This window comes from Urocampus carinirostris, chromosome 16, assembly GCF_059441175.1.
Source record: "Urocampus carinirostris isolate Australia breed hairy pipefish chromosome 16, RoL_Ucar_1.0, whole genome shotgun sequence".
NCBI lineage: Eukaryota > Metazoa > Chordata > Actinopteri > Syngnathiformes > Syngnathidae > Urocampus > Urocampus carinirostris.
This window is the reverse complement of record NC_142364.1, coordinates 33,084,492-33,108,000: the sequence shown is the minus strand read 5'-3', so window position 1 is coordinate 33,108,000 and position 23,509 is coordinate 33,084,492. Positions and strand designations below refer to the sequence as shown.

General features: G+C 43.0%; 1 protein-coding gene across 2 annotated transcripts in view; it reads right to left on the bottom strand.

The window, feature by feature from the left end:
* Positions 1–517: 517 nt before the first annotated feature.
* LOC148351123 (uncharacterized) overlaps positions 518–23,509 on the bottom strand; it is an 86,011-nt gene continuing 63,019 nt past the window's right edge. The window contains exons 1-3 of one of the 2 annotated variants that reach the window (XR_015847120.1): positions 3,638–3,761; positions 865–923; positions 518–782 (exon numbers count right to left, since the gene is read on the bottom strand). Coding sequence is in view for 1 of the 2 variants with exons in the window: in XM_088320192.1 (XP_088176318.1) it covers positions 741–782; positions 865–923 (101 nt within the window). In the remaining variant the exon portion in view is untranslated. Of the gene's footprint in view, positions 783–864; positions 924–3,637; positions 3,762–23,509 lie in introns of those variants that run through there. The other variant, XM_088320192.1, reaches the window with a different exon arrangement.

The window sequence follows — 23,509 nt, the reverse complement described above, 5'->3', positions numbered from 1 at the left end:
TTATCAGCGGTTGAACTCAATCCAACTGCTCTGTTAGTTTATTTTTAGACGTTTCTTTCTCATAGAAATGTCATATATTTTTTCAATTGAATTTCCCACTTTCCCACACTTGCAGGCTTTGAAGGGTTTGATGAAAAAATATTTTATTTTATACAAATAGAAAAGAATGGGGGTAAGTGGAGCGGACAGAGACCGAATCGTTCCCTGTGAACAAATTTATTGGGATGTCACAGGTAAAGTTCACAGCTTTTTTTGCTAGTCCAAAATTCAGTCTTCGTCCGACCTTTTGCCTTGTATTTTCCTCATTGTCCTGTCCCTTCTTTTCTTTTCCCCGCACCCCTGTTTCGTTTTCTCTTCAATTAAAAAAAAATCAAAAATCACTGACATCTCACAATTTCTCTGTGAGGAGTCCTTGCTCGTATCGGAATTTTCTGGAACCACAGGTTTTAGTTAACTTGGAATAAATAACATTTTAAGAGGAAAAACATATTTTTGTCCTAACAAATGGATTAAAAAGTCCCACACAATATTTTTATTCAACCATAGTATGTGCACGCAGTTAAGTCCGTTTTTTTCATATTGGCAAGGGCATTTTGGAACCTTCTATTTTTTTAATTTAGTCATCTCGTGTGTTCTGCATTTACAAAATGAGATTGAAATTATTATTGAGGAATTCAGGTGACACAAAAAGCCTACAAAAAAGTACATCTTTCTCCACAAAAACACAAGTTCTGTTTTTTTTATCTTTCCCTGAATTCCATTTGAACTCCGAAACTTTGAACCTAGAAAACATACAGAATTCATCCAACTAACCAGGTAAATACACAATAATAGTTAAATCAACTATATTCAATGAACACTCACGGGCATCAATTTGTTGAGGCGGCAAACTTGGGACTCCTTGTGCGTTCCCTGGATGGCCTCTGCACACAAAATAGAAAAAGTTTCATGAATAGCATCATATGTTGGAAAATGTGGTGGAAACAAGTCTTCATGAGAGCATTTTTGTTTTCGAGTAACAATTTGCATTCTTAGTTATTTTAACAAAGATGCAACTAAACCCATAATGAATAAGAATCACCAAACAAGTACAGTACTCCCTGTAAGCTAACGCAACGGGTCACCGCCATACATTCTTAACGGCCCAAATAATCACTCATTTGACATAAGATTTGTGTCATTATTTGCACAAAAATATTTGTACTGGATCATTAACAAAAACTTATTATAAGTTGACTTTCATTATTTTCCCCCATACAAGTTAGCTAGCTAGCTCGATAGATTTAGAATGTAAATTTGACACGTTACCGAAGTGAAAAATATAATAGAAATATAGAAACACTTGCCTTCTAACTTTGCTGTACATTGCATTTAACACACAAAAGCAAAATTTAGCTACCGTCCTAATTGTGGACGTGAATAGTATTCTTTTGGAATCTTTTGTCACAATCACATGTATTGAGATCACCTGTGCTCAGGTTTTGGCGTTAACAGCCAGGACAGCTGATTGGCGCACCCTGTACATTTAAATCCCCAGCTTCCGGTAACCCTTTGTCTGATTGTACTCATGCTACCTGTTGCCTTCAGCTCAGTAAGCCCGTACCTCTGACTTTTTGCCTGTTCCCTGTTTTCTTCTGATTGATCTCCGTTGCCGACCCCTTTCTGTAATCTGCCCTGCCTGTCTGACTCCTGAACTCTTTTCCGAACACTACGATTACGCCTATCCGCGATCATTCCAGCTAAGCCTTCACCCGCCTGTCAAGTTCCGTCAATCCGCCAACCAACGGATCGAAGAATCCCACCTTGTAATTTCCTTCCTTTCAATAAAACCAAGAAACGAGTGCAAGCTATCTCAGTCTTCTTTTTGTCCTTTCTGACATCTTTGTTTTATTTTTTGGTAAAGTGGTCTATAGAATGAAACCGCCTGAGAGTGAATTTCCCGAAAAAAACTTTGAACTCACACATATAAAGACATATAAAAGTTTAATAGCGTGTCCTTCACAGCTTTCAAAAGTTGATTTTTCTCCATGATTATCAACTTCCAGTCGGAGAAATTGTTCCCCTTGAGCTTCACCTTTTATGCTTAGAACACAAACCTGATGCAGCAAGCATTCGGCCCAACTATTCTGGCCCCACAATGGGATTATGATTGTGTAATGTAGCTAAACTGTTGCCCCCTACCAATAATAATAATTTACAATAATAGTGATAAAAATAATAATTATAATAATAATTATAAAATGTTAGTGATAAATACATAAATTGCAATCAACAGCTTACTGGGTTATTCGTTTCGGTTACAATTTTGTTTCAGAGTTGGTTTCACCCTTAAGCAAAAATTGATTTTCAAAACATTCTTAAACACAACACTTAATCTTTATTAAACTATGGTATGTGCACACAGTTGAGTCTGGTTTTTTCATATTGGCAAGGTCATGTCTGATCTTTCTAAACTTTAATTTAGTCCTCTGGCACCCTCACGTGTTCTGCATTTACAAAATGTGTTTGGAATCATTATTGAGGAATTCAAGTAACACAGAAAAACCTAAAAAAAGTACATCTTTCTCAATAAAAACACAAGTTCTGTTTTTTTTCTCTTTCCCTGAATTCCATATGAACTCCAAAACTGAACCTAGAAACACTCGGAATTCCTTTAAATAATCAGGTAATACACAGTGATAGTTAACTCAACCATATTCCCTGGATGGACTCTGCACACAAAAACAGAAAAAGTTTGGTTCCTACCAAAACTTACACTTCCATCATGAATAGCCTCTTATGTTGGAAAATGTGTTGGAAATAACTCTTGATGAGAGCATTTTCTTTTTTTGAGTAACAATTTGCATTCTTAGCTATTTTAACAAAGTTGCAACTAAACCCATAATGAATAAGAATCACCAAACAAGTACAGTACTCCCTGGAAGCTGACGCCACAGGTCACAGCCATACATTCTTAACGGCCCTAATAATCACTCATTTGACATCAAATTTGTGTCATATTTGCACAAAAATATTCGTACCAAGCACATTATTAATAGAGATCATAAACAATTGCAAAGTCGTTTCATATTGAGAGCTAGCTCATCTTTCTAAGCCCCGTAAAACAAACATTGAATTCCCTGTTAACAAATCATACACACTCACTCGCCAATACAACGGGCCACAAGCCATACATCGTTAACGGCTCATAACATCACAAACTTGATGTCAAATTTGTGTCATTATTCGCACAAAACATTTGTACTATATCATTAACAGACAGTTCATTTACACCTGCCGACATGAAGCAGTTATAATTGAGTCCGCAATTATAGTTTTTTTAACTTTAAATTTTTTCCCCATACAAGTTAGCTAACTAGCTAGCTAGATTTAGAATATACTAGTGACATGTTACCGCACAGAAAAATATGTTAGAAATAAATAATCACTTGCCTTGTAGCTTTCCTGCACATTGCATTTAACACGAGCAAACAACAAATAGTGTGACAGTATCTCATTTTTAGAAATAAACGGCTTTGAAAATTAGCTACTGTCTTTATTGTGGACGTGAATAGTATTATTTTTGATTTTTTGTTTTATTCTTTGATAAAGTGATCCAGACCGAGAGTTTATTTAACGAACATAACTTTAAACTCACCTAAATAAATACATGAGTTATATTCATTCCACTTGCCGCAGTCTCCCGAGCGTGTCCTCCAAGTTGACTGTTCTGGCCCCACAATGGGATCATGCTTGGGTAATGTGGCAAACCTGCTCCGCCCTAATAGTAGTAGTAGTAGTAGTAGTAGTAGTAGTAATAATAATAATAATAATAATAATAATAATAATAATAATAATAATAATAATAATAATAATAATAATAATAATAATAATAATAATGATGATGATGATAATAATAGTAATAATAATAATAATAATAATAATAGAAATAATAATAATGATAACAATAATAGATAAATAGATAGATAGATAGATAGATAGATAGATAGATAGATAGATAGATAGATAGATAGATAGATACTTTATTCATCCCCGTAGGGAAATTCACACTTCAGGAGCAGTAATAATAATAATAATAATAATTATTATTATTATTATTATTATTATTATTATCATTATTATTATAATGGTTTAAAAAATAATAATAATAATAATACAGCCACTAAAAAAGTGAAAGTCGGCAGAACCAACCGCTTACTAGGTTATTCATTTCGGTTACAATTTTGTTTCAGAGTTGGTTTCACCGTTAAGCAAAAATTGATTTTTTAAACATTCTTGAACACAACACTTAGTTTTATATTTGTAGTCGATTTTTTCATTTAATCTTCAGTAATTGGTGATTTCGTATCTCAAAGTGTTAGCAGTGATAGCAGCGCTTGAGCACTTTACTGCCACGCCCCTTGGCAACGGTGACAGACGTCATAGCCGTCGCTAGGCCCGATCAAGGAGGCTCTTTGATGTTTCCCAATATATATTGGAGAGTTTGCAGGCCTTCCCTCCAAATTTTGCTCAGACACTTCAGCAGTTGACACGACAAGGAACACAATCAACACCCGTCCAACTGCCATGTCGTTTACGACTAACAACATGGTAAGTTAATTTTTGACACTCACATCGAACAAACTCTGCCATTTTTTGTTTTTGTTTGAGTAGCATAACTGCAGGTTGAATTGAATTGAACTGGGATGTGTGAACTTTTTGACGTCTTTCCTCACCCAAAGCCGTCAGAGAGAGGCTTTTGCTCACCGTTGACTCTAAACACGACTAGAAAATGAAAGTTTAACGAACTGATGTCTCTTTCTTTTTTCATTCAAGAGCTCGAGCGATTCAGAGGATTTCATGGAACAGTGCTCGATCACCGCATGGCGACACCTAGAACTGATTGTGGCCCTCGGGGAAAAGGAAAAGAAGGAGCAGATGACAAAAACGGAAAGGAAGCACATGGAGAAGGAGTACAAGGAAAGGAAGAAGCGTGAAAAGAGAGAACAGAAAGACCTGCAAAGGAAAGAGAAAAGGAGGCAGGAGTGCGAGGAAAAAGAAAGTAAGAGGCAAGACAATGAAGAAAAAGCAAGGAAAAAGCTTGGACAAAAACTGAATTTCAGATTAACAAAAAAAGCTGTGAACTTTACCTGTGACATCCGAATATATATGTTCACGGGGAACCATTCGGTCTCTGTCCTCCCCAGTCCCTAAAACGTTTGTCCCTTTACCCCATTTTTTCTATTTGTATATAATAAAAATATTTTGCCATGAAACCATTCAAACCCTGCAAGTGTTTTCTTTTCTTCCCTGGGAAATTCAATTAAAAAACACTATAATATAACATAACATTTCTATGAGAAAAACACATCTAAAACTAAACTAATAAAACAATTGGATTGAGTTCAACCGCCGATGAATTTACAAAACTTCAACCTTAAGTACTTAAATAGAGAACCTGTAAATGCTGTCAGTTATAAGAGCAAAAAAACTCACGATAGGGCTTCTTCCTCAACCGCACCATCTTGTGGACTAAAGGAGGGGGGACATGCATCTAAAAATCTTTCGAGGAAAATAAATAGTCATCCAATCTATGTATTTTACACCGCATTTATAAATAAGAATTACTGCCAGCCCTCACATATTTTTTCTGTTGTATTTCGGAAATGCCGAGTCAAGCGAAGCATTGTTGTTTAGAACTTTAGAGGATGACAAGTGACACCGAATACCTAAGAAAAAAGTACATCTTGCCCCACAAAAATCACATGTTTTTGTTTTTGAGCAACAATATGCATTCTTAGTTTTGTTATTGAACAATTGCAACCAAGCACATTATTTATGGGAATCAAACGAGTACAAAGTCGTTTCATATTGAGAACTAGCACATCTTTCTAAGCCCCGTAAAACAAACTTTGAATTTCCTGTTGACAAATCAAACATGCTCCCTGTAAGCCACATATGTCAAAGTCAAGGCCCGCGGGCCACATCAGGCCCGCGAGAGGGTTTTACCTGGCCCGCGTGACGATATCAATATATTATTAGATCCGGCCCGCAGGCCGCTGCAAGCAGCAGCCCACAGTACGCATGAATACTACATTTCCCACAATGCAACGGGGACGCGCCGAGCGGGAGCAAAGCGGGGGGCGGTTTGATTTATTCAGCAGTGGATCAGCAGCAGTCATTAGCAAACAGCAAAAATCAAAAATGGCTAAACGGAAGGTGGACAATGAAAACCGGGGCTTTCAAACAAGGTGGGAGTTGGAGTACATGTTCACGGAGGTAGCTGGAAAACCTGTGTGTCTGCTATGTGGAGAAAGTGTGGCGGTGATGAAAGAGTATAATATTAGACGGCATCATGAAACAAAACACACGGAGAAAACCAAGATTCTGGACATAGAACAAAGGCTACAGAGGGTCGAGGAATTTAAACGAGGTCTCAAATCTCGACAGGGTCTGTTCAGAAAAGCCCAGTCACAAAGCGAGGCTGCTGTCAAGGCCAGTTTTATTTTAGCAGAGGAGATCGCCAAATCAGCCCGGCCATTTACCGAGGGGGATTTCATCAAAAACTGTATGCTTAAAGTCTGTGACGAACTTTGCCCAGGCAAAAGACAACTTTTTTCAAACACCAGCCTGAGCAGAAATACCATTCCTGATCGCGTAGACCTGTTGTCTAACAATCTAAAAGAGCAACTTGTGCAAAAGATGAAGCACTGCCAAGTATCAGCGTCAGCCTCAAACAAGTAATGTAGAGTTGTAGTAATACAGTACTGTATATAAATGTATGTAAATACAGTAATAATACAGTAATGTTTCCTGTGCAATTACACATTTGAAGTTTTTACTCCGTTCAAGTTTAAAAGTTAAATATGCACATAAAGAAGGTCTTGTTTTTTGTTGTTCCCCTCGGGAATTTTAAAGCTTTATTGTCTATGTTGACTATGTTGTTTTTGTTTGCCGACTCTGTCCTGGGAGTGTTTCTTGTTTTTCGGCTTTTCATGGAAAATAGATCTTGATGTCTTTTGATAAAAAATGACTTTTGATTGTTATTATTTGTTAATCAGTAATTCCTTTTTTTCACACTAACCCAGAGAAAGCCCAGAAAGGAAAGTCAATGTACATTTGAGCAGGACAGATGAGGTCCAGTGTGTTGATTGCTATTGGTTTTAAGTAACAAGATATGTTTGCACTTTATTTTATTGTATTTCGAGGCAATATTTCTTTTTAATAATTTCAGATGATTGAATGATAGAAAATGGTTATGAGTTGTTGTTATGAGATATGTTATGAGTTTTTTATATAAAGGACATTTGTATTTTGTGCCTGCTGAAATTAAAAATGACTGACAGAGTCATAAGAAAATATTGCTTTATTTATCCAATCATATTGTAATATATTTGTTGAGTTTTCAGTAGGTTAAATCTTGGTTTCAATAAAGATTGGACAGTCCGGCCCTCGGCTTGTAGCCAAATGTTTTATTTGGCCCTCCGTCCATTTGACTTTGACACCCCTGCTGTAAGCCAATACAGCGGGCCACAATCCATACATCGTTAACGGCTCATAACATCACTCACTTGATGTCAAATTTGTGTCATTATTTGCACAGAAACATAATTTTTTTCTTTATCATTAACAGTTAATTTAAATTTGCCGATACAAAGCAGTTAAAACTGAGTCCCCAATGATAGTTGCTTTAACTTTAAATATTTTTCACCATACACACTAGCAAACTAGCTAATTTAGACCGTATATTTGACATGTTATCGCACTGAAAAATATATTGGAAACAAATAATTGCAAAACTAACATAAAATGCGACAGAAACAAAATAAAAATAAATCGAAACAGCTTGCCAACATCATTTTTGCTGTTCCGTGTATTCCGTCACTCCCCAAGCATGCACGAAATTTCGTAATTTTATTCATATTTAGTTTCTTTTGTATTTTATTAGCATATTTGGTATTGGAGTAATCCAAAAGTAACTGAAAGTAATCAAGTTAAAGTAACCCTACCCAACCCTGGTTATATTCATTCAACTTGCCGCAGTCTCCCGAGCGGGTCCTCCACAGCTCCCTTAAATTGTTGCTTATCAACTTTGAGTCGGTCCAAAACATTAAGCATCTCGTTTATAGAAATAAAAAATAAAATAAAATCGTTTACAGAAAAAAAGGGTTTTGAAAATCAGCTATTGTGTACATTGTAGACGTGAATAGTATTTTTGTGAAACATTATTTTATTCTTTGGTAAAGTGATCCATACCGAGAGTTTTGCATAAAAAAATCAAGGCCTGTCGCTTTCGAGGAAAATTAATGGTAATCCATCTACAGTGGGACCTCGCTACTTCGCAGTTCCACGTTTGCAGGTTCAGAGCTTCGCAGGTCTAAAAAAATAATGCTAATAAAATAAAATATATATATTTTTAAATATGTGTATATATATATATATATATATCTCATCTCTCATCTCATTAGCCGTACCGCTTATCCTCAGTAGGGTCGCGGGGGGCTGGAGCCCATCCCAGCATTCAGTGGGCAGGGGACACCCTGAACTGGTTGCCAGCCAATCGCAGGGCACACAGGGACAGACAACTCATTCGCTCATACACACCTAGGGACAATTTGGACCGGCCAATTCACCTGAAATGCATGTCTTTGGAATGTGGGAGGAAACCGGAGTGCCCGGAGGAGACCCACGCAAGCACGGGGAGAACATACAAACTCCGCACAGAAAGTCTGGAGCTGGATTTTGAACCCACGACAGGTTCCTATGAACAAGCGCTAACCACTGCGCTGCCGTGCTGCCACTATATGTATATATATATATATATATATATATATATATATATATATATATATATATATATATATGTAACCGCGGTGTACGTGTCCCACCAAAGATCCACATTCACGCTGGACTGGATGATGAGGTTTTTATTATTACAGTTTCTGCAAATGGATGAGTCACAACATTAGCTTTTTCTGCTGGGTCTGATCTCTTTGTAGTACTCTGGTAAAACTGACAACAGAGCATATCAAAGAGCTTTCTTTTCACTTTACAGAAAATACATTTTAGAATATCACAATACATTTCTAAATCTTTACATTTTAACAAGATACTTTTAACACGAGATCGTATAGTGGATTTTTAACGTTTACAATGAATTCAACATGTTTTTCTTTACTCTGAATTTTAACCAACATCATCCTTTTTTAATGTATATGAGAAAATTGGAATAAAAACAATAATGAGTATAAAAATTGGTACAATTTACCTGCAAATGGATGAGTCACAACATTAGCTTTTTCTGCTGGGTCTGATCTCTTTGATCTCTACAAGGGGAATTAATATTTAGTAAAACAGAAACAAAACGAAAATAAACCTAAACAGCTTGACAATATCAATCACATTACTATGCATGGTGAGAGATTCGTCAGCTGGGGTTATAAAGTTTAAAATTAACTTATTTTGTGGAGCACCAAAAGATATGTCTTACCTTTGTAGTACTCTGGTAAAACTGACAACAAACCCCGCCTCCTGGTCACATGTTAGAAGCCAAAACCAAACCCCACCCCATACCAGCAGATGGCACTGTTGGACTCAGCATTGCAGGACATTTACCAAAAACTATACACATATTTTAGCAGGAATTTCAATAAAATAAAAGTTATTATTACACCCGTTACATACACCCCCCTGAAATTCTGCTAAATATGGGAGTGCTACACTAAACGGAAAAAAAATCACATGCCAAAAAGGCAAATACTGATGAAAAAGAGGACACGAAAACTGGTACAGTATTACAAGGAACAAACTGAAGTGCATGTCAGTTCTAAAACTCTCCCAAAAAGGAGTGTGAAAAGAAAGGAGGCGATCAAACTCCTAACTAAGCACAGACTCAAAGATGCCTGTTACATCTCTGAAATATCAAACATTGTTCCTGTAGTTGTAAGTGCTCACATAGGCACAATTCTTGTTTCTTACTCAAGCTTTGTTACTCAAACTGAAAGTGCATCTCTACTGAACTTAAACTAGGAACTAGCAGATATTGCGGACAGAGGATTGTCACCTACCAACTGGTCATTCATCTGACAAATTAGACGACTAGGGGCCCTGATGGACTGGCGGACTCTAAGACCATAACGGTCAGGTTGCGCACAATTAACCTGAGCTTGAAGGTCTGGGACAGTCAAGTCTAAACAGTCAGTATCAGGGGAGTCTGCGTTCGGGTGGTCAGTGTTCAATGGGGTCTCGTCTGGGAGGCCCATACCCAAAGGGATCATGTTTTCAGAGCACTGTGATAGGTTTTCCGTATTGTCACTTGAAGTATGATCAACATCTTGTTCGGGGATGTGTTGACTTCCTCGACTGGATGTATCAGCGGTGAGAGAGTCGGACTGGGCATCAGATCTGCTGTTCAGTGAGTTATCCTCCACCCCTGGATGAACTTGCTCTTCATCTGCCTGTATCACCCAGTTTACTGTACGGACATCACTGTCTTCAACCGCATCAGGTAAATCAGGGCATACATCACTTCCATGCATAGCAGCGTCAGACCCTGAGTGCTCAGATTCGCTGGCCAGATCATCCTCAAAGGGCAAGAAGCTAACAGAGAGCAGCAAATTCCTGTGAACTACCTTCTCTTTGCCCGTCAGACAATCCTTGACTCTATAGACATTGAGATCAGGCTTGACTGATATGACTTCATACGGGGTCGACTCCCACTTATCTGCAACTTTGCGTTTCCCCGGGACACCTCTGTTGGCGATCAACACCCGGTCTCCCATGACGAGGGGTGATCCTTTGGCCCTACGGTTGTACAGCTTGGCATGGCGAGTCTGTTCTCTAAGAGTATTCCTCTGTACAATCTGAGCAGCTTCATGTAGATCTTTCTTCAGATGGCGTACAAAGTCAGAGTAGCTGACAACAGCATCATTGGTATTTGCATGTTGAAACATGACATCGACAGGGAGACGAGGGATCCTACCAAACACTAGGTAAAACCGTGCAAACCCTGTTGTCTCATGCTCTGTGCAGTTATAGCAGAATGTGAGCTGCTGCAGCATTTGTGGCCACTTTGCTTTGGGCTGAGGGGGACGGGTTCTGATCATATCTCCCAATGTTCGGTTGAATCGTTCTGCGATACCATTTCCCATGGGGTGGTACGGAGTCGTATGGGATTTCTGCACCCCTGCCATCTCTAGAAGCTCTTTGATCAGTTTGCTCTCAAAATTAGCTCCCCGATCAGAGTGGATACGCCGTGGGAAACCATAGACAAGGAAGAAATCCTGCCACAGACGGTGAGCAACTTGTTTGGCGGTTTGATTTCTGCAAGGGAAGGCATGCGCCATCTTGGAGAAATGATCAGTTACGACCAGGACATCTACAGACTTGTTCTCTTGCTCAGCAGTCCAAAAGTCTATACAGACCAACTCCATAGGCTCAGAGGTGACTATGTTCTTGAGTGGTGCACGGTTGTGTGGTTCCGGTGTTTTCCCTACTACACAGCGCTGACAGGATTTGACATAATTCACAACATCACGTTCACAACATCACGTTCCATGCCATTCCAGAAGAATCGTTGCCTCACCAGAGACAAAGTACGGTTCTGGCCTTGGTGACCTGCCGAGTCATGTAAACCTTGAAGGACTTTCTGTTTCAATGAATCAGGCACCACAAACTGGAAGATTTTCTTGGCCATGTGAGGATCTTTCCTTATTTTGTAGAGCATGCCATTCTGTATGGTGAGTCTGCTCCAATGCTTCAGTAGTTTCATCACACTAGGCGACTCGACAGCTCTCTCACGCCTGGTAGGTCTCTTGTGTCTATGCACAAAGTACATGGTTCTGCTTATTGTGTTGTCCTGTTCTTGTAAACCAACAAGCTGACTCTGTGGGAGTACCGTTGACTGATCTCCCTTCTGCAGAAGATTGAAGTTGGCATCTGTTCGCATCACTTGACCCACACCACCAGTGGACTGAGCACTGAAGACAGCAGCAACTTCTGCTGATGTCACAGAACCATTGGAGCCTAATTGCCCTTTTTACTGACTCGTCTGATGTCCCAGCACTCTCGTCTACAACAGCGTAAAAATTGTTGGACACTCTGAACACCTCTTGCACAGTACTGTTGTTCACCCCGTTGACTTGGTCCAAGAGCGAAGTATAGGGCTCGGTAACAAGGCGATGACCCACACATGACCGTACAAATGGCTCACGGCTCAGAGCGTCGGCTACGATGTTCTTTGGGCCGGGAATGTACTTCAGGTCAAAATTGTATGCAGCTAGCTTCGCTACCCACCGCTGTTCACACGCATCAAGTCTTGGTTTGGTCAAAATGTATGTCAGTGGGTTATTGTCGGTCCACGTGGTAAAGTGTCTTCCTTTCAACCAATGGCTGAATTTATCACATACCGCCCATTTCAAGGCAAGAAATTCGAGCCTGTGTGCAGGGTAGTTGAGCTGGGAGCGAGAGAGCGTCTTACTTGCAAAGGCGACTGGTCTGGCTACTTTTCCACCAGGTGGTAGCTGTGACAGGACTGCTCCAATCCCATCGAAGGATGCGTCGACAGCCAGAATAAATGGCGCATCAAAATCTGGGTGGGCCAGAGTGACACCTGTCACGAGGTCGTGCTTCAGTGTTTCAAAGGCGTTCTGGCATGCATCGGACCAATCTGCAGGCGTCAGCTTCACTTGACCTTTCTTGCGGGCTCTCTTGCGCTTATGCTTGTCACCAGATTCAGATGTGAGCCTGAACAGGGGTTTTGCCTTCGCAGAACATGCTTCAATGAAGCTTTGGAAATACATCACCATGCCTAGAAAAGATCTGATTTTACTAGGGCATGGCGTCTTGCCATCCGACTCCATTAGATCAGCGACTTGTACGTCATTTATCGCTCGCACTTTCTCGGGGTCAGTCCAAATTCCTTCCTCACTGATGACATGCCCAAGAAATTTCACAGTCCGTCTGAGAAAAAAACACTTTTTGGGTGCGAGCTTGAGGTTGTGTTCCTTAAGGCGAGTAAACACCATCTGCAGGCGTTGGAGTGCAACTTCCTCTGTGGGGGCAAACACCATCAGATCGTCGAGGTAACATAATAGGCTCATGAAATTCTGATCACCAAATATCGACATCATCATCCTCATAAATCTTGCTGGGCTGTTGCAAAGTCCCTGAGGGAGCCGGTTGTACTCGTGAAGCCCGAATGGTGAGGAGAATGCCGTGTACTTTTTGTCGTCAGGGTGCAAGGGGACATTGTAGTAGCCTGACGTCAGTTCCATTGTGGAGAAAAAGGCATTTCCCCCAAGTGCGGCCAAAGCATCAGCTTGATGCGGTAGTGGGTAGGCATCCTTTATGGTTCTTGCATTAAGCCTTCTGAAATCAGTACATACCCTTAGTTCTCCATTCCGCTTCCATATGAGAACAAGCGCAGATGCATAGTCGCTAGTCGACTTCTGAATAATTCCTTTCTCTTCCATCTCGTTCAGAGTCGTCCTCAGTTTTTCATACTGACTTGGTGGTATACGTCTGTAGGGTAGACGGAACGGCTTATCATCAACAAGGTGGATACGATGTACAAACTCTTTGGCCTCTCCACAGTCCATCTTATGGCGAGAAAAGATTGACTCGAATTGTTCGATGATATGAAGGAGCTTGTCTTTACACTGCAGCGAAACCTCACATGACTTCAGGTCAATGTCTTGCAGTCCCAGAGCTTCCAATGTACGCATCATGTCCTCTTCTGACCTAGGTCGGACCTCTTTGCTCTGTACACTCTGCACGTTGCACTTGACCTCCTCTGCATTGGGCAGGTCTTCCGCTGCGATACAAGGAGACACATCTGCAATTTTTCTGTTTCTCCTCAGCACCACAACTCTGTCCGTGGGATTAAAGACTTTAACAGGCACCCATCCATCTCCCCAGAGTGGAGTAACAACTCGTCCGACAAGGACTTGTCTGGGCCCAGCCTTTGATTGGGTTGGCTCAACGACCACTGTGCTGCCCGCAGACGTCCCGGCCAACTCAGGTAACTTGCCCCAAATAACGTACTCGGTCCGTGGATTCAGCGTCACGCAACTCTTGATTTTTACTGTCCCTACCTTGTCTGGAATGCAATCACCTCTCCATCTCTCTGTGTTGGAAAGCATTGACAGGAATTGACTGTGGTTATCGGACAGACCGTTGTCAGGAGTGGAAACTAATCTCCAATAGCCATCAGTACTTTTCAATTGAGTCAAAATATATTTGATGGCATTGGTGCCAAGGATCATCTGTTCTGTCTGGCCTGGCACCACCATTACTGGTATTATTATTTGGCACCCGTAAACTGTGACGTGAATGTCGTACATATCTCTGGGAGAAACTTGGTGTCCACCGCAGCCTACAATGACATAATCTTCGGCCGTGTAACTCATCATATCAGGGAATTGCTGCAGGAGGGACTTAGCCGTGTCCTCACTTACTGTACAAGCCATCGACCCGCTGTCCAACAGCGCTCTGAAAGTGGGGCCTTCTTGCACAAGTACAGGTGTGTAAAACAGTTCGTCAGTCTCCGCTATTCTCTGAAACCCCTGAAAGATCAGCTTCTTCGATGGAGGTATCTTGTTGCTATACAACTCATAAATTGATTTATTATCTTGCATGTCAGGCTTCACATTAGTGGTGGGAGGTATACTCAGTTGATCTGCACTGTTCTCCCCTAAGCGCAGATCAGTTAGTTTCCCTGAGGCAGCGGGACAACTTTCGTCACTGGACAATCACGTCGAGAATGCCCTGGGGCATGGCAGTGAAAGCAAAGGTTTTTGTCTCGGCAATGAGAGAGAGCACTGTGTTCGACTTCTTTGCAAATGATACATGGCTTGGCAGTGAAACCATTGATTCTGGCTCCAGGTCGCCTGGTTGGAGCTCCCCCTCTCTCTTGAAACTGGTTCGAGGTAGCACGTATCAGAACTTTCTCCAACATACTAATAACGTCCGTTAGAGAGACATGCTGTGGGCCCGAAGTCTGAAGTGGCTCGTGCACGAGGGTTGGACCATGGTTCACCTCAACTTTGTGTACGGCAATTTCCGCTCTATTCGCAGGTTGTTGTAGGGAATCTGCTTTGTAGCTCTTCTCAGCGTGGTATTCATTCAGCACCTCTAGTACCTCACATGCTGACCACTTTTCCATGGTTTTTGATCTGTAAGTGAGTGCCAGTTCCTTGCATGGGCAGTTCCTAATAAACATGCGAGTAATCTCTATTTCAGGGTTGTCAAATGTTTTGCCCTGCTCACTCAAGCACTCAGAGGCAAGGTCAGCTGCTCTGTTTAGTCTCAGCCAGTAGTCATAGGGGTCTTCCTGGTGTTTGGGCAAAGTTGAATAAAAGTCAGCTAAAGGGACAGCAGAGTACTTGGTGCAGCTAAAGTGTTTCCTGAGAAGACTATAAATCATGTCAGGGCGGGTATAGACGTCTATATTACTGTTTCTAATGCCAAACCTAACTACATCTTTCGCTTTTCCTCTCAAATGTATAAGGATTTCCTCTGCTTGCTCTTCGAGTCTCACATTACTCTTTTTAATAAATGTCCTCATTAGATCTTCCCACTCATGTATTTTAATTGAGTCTGAGCCTTCCCCAGTAAATGATGGTGGTTCTTTGAGCTTTCTCTGTGTAACCACCTGAACCTGTGATTCATCTGACACATGACCAGGCTTACTCAACATTTTTGCTACATCTTGTGTGGCAGCAGCGCTAGGAGCTACTATATTGTGTGACTGTATAAGTGAGAAAATGCTATCAGCCAATTTATGTCCTATCTCCTGAATAATATTTGTCATCTGATCAGTGACACCCTCAGAAACGTCACTTGTGCTCTGATTAAACATGTTTCAAAGATTTAAATAAGTCAAAATCGCCTGCGTAACACGTCACTGTATAGCAGTTTTAAATACTGTGAGCTGATGGCTTCATGAAATGATGTGGCAGGTAGGACAGTCCTCGGTTCGGAGAGCTTGATAGAAGTCACGGGTCACGGCACCAATGTAACCGCGGTGTACGTGTCCCACCAAAGATCCACATTCACGCTGGACTGGATGATGAGAGGCGTGTTCAGGAGAGTGGTCAGACATGTAGTCTCTTGTTAATTGCTTGCCGCGCACTGCTGAACAAGTTGTAATCGCTCACTGTGATTGCCTTACTGATCCAAAATGGCCGACGACAGTACAATGGATTTCGTTCTACAGCTTGCTTTGAGGGAGTTGGCTGATATGAGCGACAGTTCGCATATTGACACAGTTAAGGTTATCCTAAACGCAGTGGAAGGGTCATACCTGTCTTGCATTGTTCACAAACATTACCAGGCAATGTAAGACGATATATTACATCGCCAACAGCACTCGTCAGGGTGAGATCCTCCATCTTCTGCACTGTCGACGCCATGTTGGAAATCAGAGTAAGCGGTCTTTCTCCCGTGATTACTCGGGCACGCGAGCGCTCAATAATCACTGGCCGTTCAGAAGCTAGCGATAGCTCGCGATAGCAATCACCCACTCTCCTGAACACGCCTGAGGTTTTTATTATTACAGTTTCTGCAAATGGATGAGTCACAACATTAGCTTTTTCTGCTGGGTCTGATCTCTTTGTAGTACTCTGGTAAAACTGACAACAAAGCATATCAAAGAGCTTTCTTTTCACTTTACAGAAAATACATTTTAGAATATCACAATACATTTCTAAATCTTTACATTTTAACAAGATACTTTTAACACGAGATCGTATAGTGGATTTTTAACGTTTACAATGAATTCAACATGTTTTTCTTTACTCTGAATTTTAACCAACATCATCCTTTTTTAGTGTATATGAGAAAATTGGAATAAAAACAATAATGAGTATAAAAATTGGTACAATTTACCTGCAAATGGATGAGTCACAACATTAGCTTTTTCTGCTGGGTCTGATCTCTTTGATCTCTACAAGGGGTATTAATATTTAGTAAAACAGAAACAAAACGAAAATAAACCTAAACAGCTTGACAATATCAATCACATTACTATGCATGGTGAGAGATTCGTCAGCTGGGTTTATAAAGTTTAAAATTAACTTATTTTGTGGAGCACCAAAAGATATGTCTTACCTTTGTAGTACTCTGGTAAAACCGACAACAAACCCCGCCTCCTGGTCACATGTTAGAAGCCAAAACCAAACCCCACCCCATACCAGCAGATGGCACTGTTGGACTCAGCATTGCAGGACATTTACCAAAAACTATACACATATTTTAGCAGGAATTTCAATAAAATAAAAGTTATTATTACACCCGTTACATATATATATATATATATATATATATATATATATATATATATATATATATATATATATATATATATATATATATATATATATATATATATATATATATATATATATATATATATATATATATATATATATATATATATATATATATATATCCATCCATCCATCCATCCATTGTCTTCCGCTTATCCGAGGTCGGGTCGCGGGGGCAGCAGCGTTAAAAGGGAAGCCCAGACGTCCCTATCCCCAGCCACTTCCTCCAGCTCATCCGACGGGACCCCGAGGCGTTCCCAAGCCAGCCGAGAGACATAGTCTCTCCAACGTGTCCTGGGCCGTCCCCGGGGCCTCCTGCCGGTGGGACATGCCCAGCGTCCAGGAGGCATCCTTATTAGATGCCCGAGCCACCTCAACTGGCTCCTTTCAACGTGGAGGAGCAGTGGCTCTACTCCGAGTCCCTCCCGGATGACTGAGCTTCTCACCCTATCTCTAAGGGAGAACCCAGCCACCCTGCGGAGGAAACTCATTTTGACCGCTTGTATCCGGGATCGAGTTCTTTCGGTCATGACCCAAAGTTCATGACCATAGGTGAAGGTAGGAACGTAGATCGACCGGTAGATCGAGAGCTTTGCCTTTCGGCTCAGCTCCCTCTTCACCACGACAGACCGGTACAGGGTCCGAATGACGGCAGACGCTGCACCGACCCGTCTGTCGATCTCCCGTTCCATCCTACCCTCACTCGTGAACAAGACCCCAAGATACTTGAACTCCTCCACTTGGGGCAAGACCTCCTCCCTGACACGGAGGGAGCATACCACCCTTTTCCGACTGAGAACCATGGCCTCGGACTTGGAGGTGCTGATCCTCATCCCGGCCGCTTCACACTCGGTTGCGAATCGCTCCAGCGAGAGCTGAAGATCACGGGCTGAGGAAGCCAACAACACCACATCATCTGCAAAAAGCAGTGACGCAATGCTGAGGCCCCCAAACCGGACTCCACCCCCGCCAAGGCTGCGCCTAGAAATTCTGTCCATAAAAGTTATGAACAGAATCGGTGACAAAGGGCAGCCCTGGCGGAGCCCAACCCTCACCGGGAACGAATCCGACTTACTGCCAGCAATGCGGACCAGACTCTGGCACCGGGCATACAGGGACCGCACAGCCCGGATAAGACTGTGCGGTACCCCATACTCCCGAAGCACCCCCCACAGGGCCTCCCGAGGAACACAGTCGAATGCCTTCTCCAAGTCCACAAAACACATGTAGACCGGACAGGCAAACTCCCATGCACCCTCAAAGACCCTGAAGAGTGTACAGAGCTGGTCCAGTGTTCCACGGCCAGGACGAAAACCACACTGTTCCTCCTGAATCCGAGATTCGACTTCCTGGCGGACCCTCCTCTCCAGTACCCCTGAATAGACCTTACCAGGGAGGCTGAGAAGTGTGATTCCCCTGTAGTTGGAACACACTCTCCGGTCCCCCTTCTTAAAGACGGGAACCACCACCCTAGTCTGCCAGTCCAGAGGCACTGTCCCCGATGTCCACGCGATGTTGCAGAGGCGCGTCAACCATGACACGCCCACAACATCCAGAGCCTTAATATAGTCTGGGCGGATCTCATCGACCCCTGGGGCCCTGCCACCGAGGAGTTTTTTGACAACCTCGGTGACTTCAACCCCAGTGATACGAGAGCCCAACCCAGAGTCCTCAGGCTCTGCTTCCCCAGAGGAAGACGTGCCGGTGGAATTGAGGAGGTCTTCGAAGTACTCCGCCCACCGATTCACAACGTCCCGGGTCGAGGTCAGCAGCGCCCCATCGGCACTATACACAGTGTCGATGGCACACCGCTTCCTCCCCCTAAGACGTCGGATGGTGGACCAGAATTTCCTCGAAGCCGTTCGGAAGTCGGCTTCCATGGCCTCGCCAAACTCCTCCCATGCCCGAGTTTTTGCCTCGGCAACCGCCAAAGCCGCATTCCGCTTGGCCAGCCGATACCTGCATGCTGCTTCCAGAGTCCCACAGGCTAGGAAGGCCCGATAAGACTCCTTCTTCAGCTTGACGGCATCCCTCACCGCCGGTGACCACCAACGGGTCTGAGGGTTGCCGCCGCGGCAGGCACCGACTACCTTGCGGCCACAGCTCCGATCAGCCGCCTCGACAATGGAGGCGCGGAACATGGTCCACTCGGACTCAATGTCCCCCGCCTCCCTCGGGACATGGGCGAAGTTCTGCCGGAGGTGTGAATTGAAACTTCTTCTTACAGGAGATTCTGCCAGCCGTTCCCAACAGACCCTCACAACACGCTTGGGTCTGCCGGGTCGGGCCGGCATCTTCCCCCACCATCGAAGCCAACTCACCACCAGGTGGTGATCAGTTGACAGCTCCGCCCCTCTCTTCACCCGAGTGTCCAGAACATGCGGCCGCAGGTCCGACGAAACGATGACAAAGTCGATCATCGAACTACGGCCTAGGGTGTCCTGGTGCCAAGTGCACATATGGACACCCTTATGTCTGAACATGGTGTTCATTATGGACAGACCGTGACGAGCACAGAAGTCCAATAACGAAACACCACTCGGGTTAAGGTCAGGGGGGCCGTTCTTCCCAATCACGCCCCTCCAGGTCTCACTATCATTGCCCACGTGAGCGTTGAAGTCTCCCAGCAGTACGAGGGAGTCCCCAGGGGGCGCGCTCTCAAGCACACCCTCTAAGGACCCCAAGAAGGGTGGGTACTCCGAACTGCTATTTGGTGCATAAGCACAAACAACAGTCAGGTCCCGTCCCCCCACCCGAAGGCGGAGGGAGGCTACCATCTCGTCTACCGGGATGAACCCCAACGTACAGGCGCCGAGCCGTGGAGCAATTAATATGCCCACACCGGCTCTGCGCCTCTCACCACGGGCAACTCCAGAGTGGAAGAGAGTCCAACCCCTCTCGAAAGGACTGGTACTGTTGTGGCAAACAGACTTGCACTTGTAGAATAGAGTTGCATACATGTAGAAATGTAGAAAGATTGTGGTAAATAGACTTGCATTTGACGTCAGTAAAAAACTCAGTTCGGGAAGTTCTTGGCAGACAGTTGAGTCTCTGTATACACTGGGCAAGGAACGAAAGGTCTCTGTATACACTGGGCAAGGAACGAAGATCTCTGTATACACTGACGTCAGACTGTTTGGAGAAGCCATCTCCTTGTCTCCTAATAAGGATACAAGGAGATGGCTTGAACGAGAAAAACAAAATTCCTTTAAGTAATACGTGATACAGGACCGCCTTTTGGGTTGTACTCAATCGAAGCCTAATCGTCACTACCAGCTTTAAATACATTGTCATGTTCCTAGCTTTGTGAGATCTTCATTGACGAATCAATAAAGTTGTATCTCCCTCCACGCGGCTGGCTCCTTCTTTCTTATCCACTTATGAGAAGACTTTTCTCTCGATTATCGAACCTCCAAATTTCTCCAACATTTCGACAACATTTAAATGGCGCCCAAAAACGTGGATTTGGCACTTAAATAAACAGAAAAGGGAAAAGACTTCTCAGTGGAACGGTCTCAAATGAGCGAGTGAGGTAAGGAAAGCTTTTTCTCTCCTTATTTCGGTTTGCTTGTCGAGATTCGTGGAAGGACGGGAGCCTGTGGCGTCGGAGCTAAATTATGAAAATTCGTGCACGTGGGATTTTCCGTCTATAGTCAGGCCCAAGTTCGGACGGATGAGATATATAGACTGAGTTGTGATTTTATGTCCGACGGGAGTTCTGAGCTCAGAGAGTCCTGTCTGTTTTGGGACATAGGCTGCTTGAAAACGGAAAAAGGCTAATTTAACCTGGATAAGAGGTTGCAGCGGCGTCGGTATTTGTATATTTATGATTGTCTTGAGATCTGTGTAAAGCTGTGATAAGACGTCGTCATTTGCTGAAGTGACAGTTCGAGAGTAGACGATCTATATGTGGTTAATACGGGGCATGTTTTATGTGTTTCCCTAGTCGATTGATGATTTGGGAGGGAAATGTAACCTTGCACTTAAGAAAAAGTGTGGTGCATGGAACCTCACCATTTTCTACAATCTGAAAGGTTATACCGACGTTAGAAAAATGAGCAGTAATCAGATGTTGTATTATTAAGATATATTCGCATAGAAACAAGCGATACAAAGAATGTGTGAGAATTGCTGACATGTTTTCAGTCTGGGAGATGTCTCATTCGGGAATGTTGGTGTGTGTGCCAGCTGGCGATAATTGTGCGTGTGTCTCTCTGTCTGTGGATGTGTGTTCTGTTCGGTTCGGTTTCTCCCCCGGCCGCCTAAGTGAGAGTGCGCGGGTGATTTATACTTAACTGTTTTTTGTTTTTTTTGTTTTGTTTGGCGTTGGGAGAGGAGTTAAGGAAGCATGGATGAATGATGGAGTGACTGCTTATTCTACATTTTACGGTCTTGTATGTGCGTTGAAGTGTCTTGCTTTTTTGTGGGTTATTCTCGCCACCAAAGCTCACCCCCACCCAACCCCCGTCTTTCCCCCGTCTTTCGCTCTGTGTGAGTTGAGCTCAACCGTGTGTATTCCCCACCCCACCGCCGTCTTTCCCCCGTCTTTCGCTCCTTTGCTGTATGGAAAATAAATAAAAGTGGAGGGATTACTTAATTCGTCAAGTGCTCCGTTTGCGTGTGGCCTTTTGATTTGTGAGATCTTGTTCCGATAAACGTGATAAGTATAGTTTGGGTAAATTGAGGAAACAATTTGGCAAGCATTTTCAAAAGACAATGAGGAGCAGATTACTCGATCTTGAGGAAGACCATGAAAAATTTAAGAATTTAATTGCTAAGGTGATGTCTTCATGGTCATTAAACCTAGACTAAACATCCGAGTTTGTAAACATGACCGATTTAACAGGATTCAGAAGTCAGACGGACTGTTGAAAAGGGCTGAGGATGGAAAGAAAAACAAGCAAAGAACAAACAAAGACGTTCACTCATCCGTTGTCTGCGCCGCTTGTCTACAGCAGGGTCGTGGGGACACTGGAGCACATCCAGGCTGTCCTCAAACAGTGAGCAGGGGGCAATCTGAACTGATTGCAGCCAGTTTCGAGGAGAAAGTGGTAGACAACTGGGCACCAAGGTCAGTGTGGCACTGATAAAGCTCATGGCACATTCCTGCAGCGGATTGCGAGTGGAACGTCACGATGGACTGAGCCAGACGGCCAAGGCCGTCGACGAGGCGGTGATAACGAACAACACGAGTCTGCATTGAATCACGCTAGAATCTTGTTGATTGACGTAGTGTTTACAAATCTGAGGAATATTGATACGTTTGGATTGTGAATTATTTTATTTTTGACACAGAAATACTGCTAAAATTGTATTTTGAATCTGCTTTCCAGGAAAACGGTGATGTGTCTCCAGATGCAGGAGCATCAGGAGGATTATTAAGGAGAATAGGTAACAGGGGAATACCTTTGACTTTATATCAGATACAAGTGCACAATTTAAAAATATTATGCAAAGGGGGGGTGTGAAATAGCTGAAAAAACAAGGTTAGACGGAGAGAATAATAATGGAAAAGAGTAAATGGAATATTAAAATCAAAGATAAACACTTTGTGAGTACTAGGCTCAACTGAGGGGATGCGCTACAGTTAGCGCTGATGAGTTATCGCATGCAAACTCATTGGATCACGCATTTAACACCGCATGAAATGCTAACAGGCAGACCAGCACCGCATCTGGGAGGTCCCTATAAGGGGCCGCCACTTGAGCAACTACAAACTGAACTGAGAGACTGAATGGGACAATTGACGGCTGTCATCTACCGGCTGGTTAAGAGACAAGAGCCCAAGGTCGAACAACCATTTGAAAAGACGTCCCAGGGGATCTCATCTACAACAAGGTTTCAACGAAAGTGGAACCATCCGAGGCGTGAGGGACCGTACACCGTCGTGAGGGCAACGCTGGCCGCAGTCCAGGTCGAGGGTAGCTCAACATGGTACCATCTGAACCACGGTACCACGGCTCACGCTGCCACCGTCAACGAGACTAAGCAAGATCAACAGGGCAGTAACGTTAAAATTAGGAAAACAAAATGTGGATGACAAAGCTGTGTGTGATAATAAAATGTCTGATATGATTGTTACTAGGAGCAGAGCTCGAGAAATCGCAGCGGCGAATGGAAATTGCGGGTCCGGAAGTGCAGCCGGAGATCCGGAAAAGCGACGCTGCAGTTGCAGACCATGACGCATCCTAGAGACAGCGGCC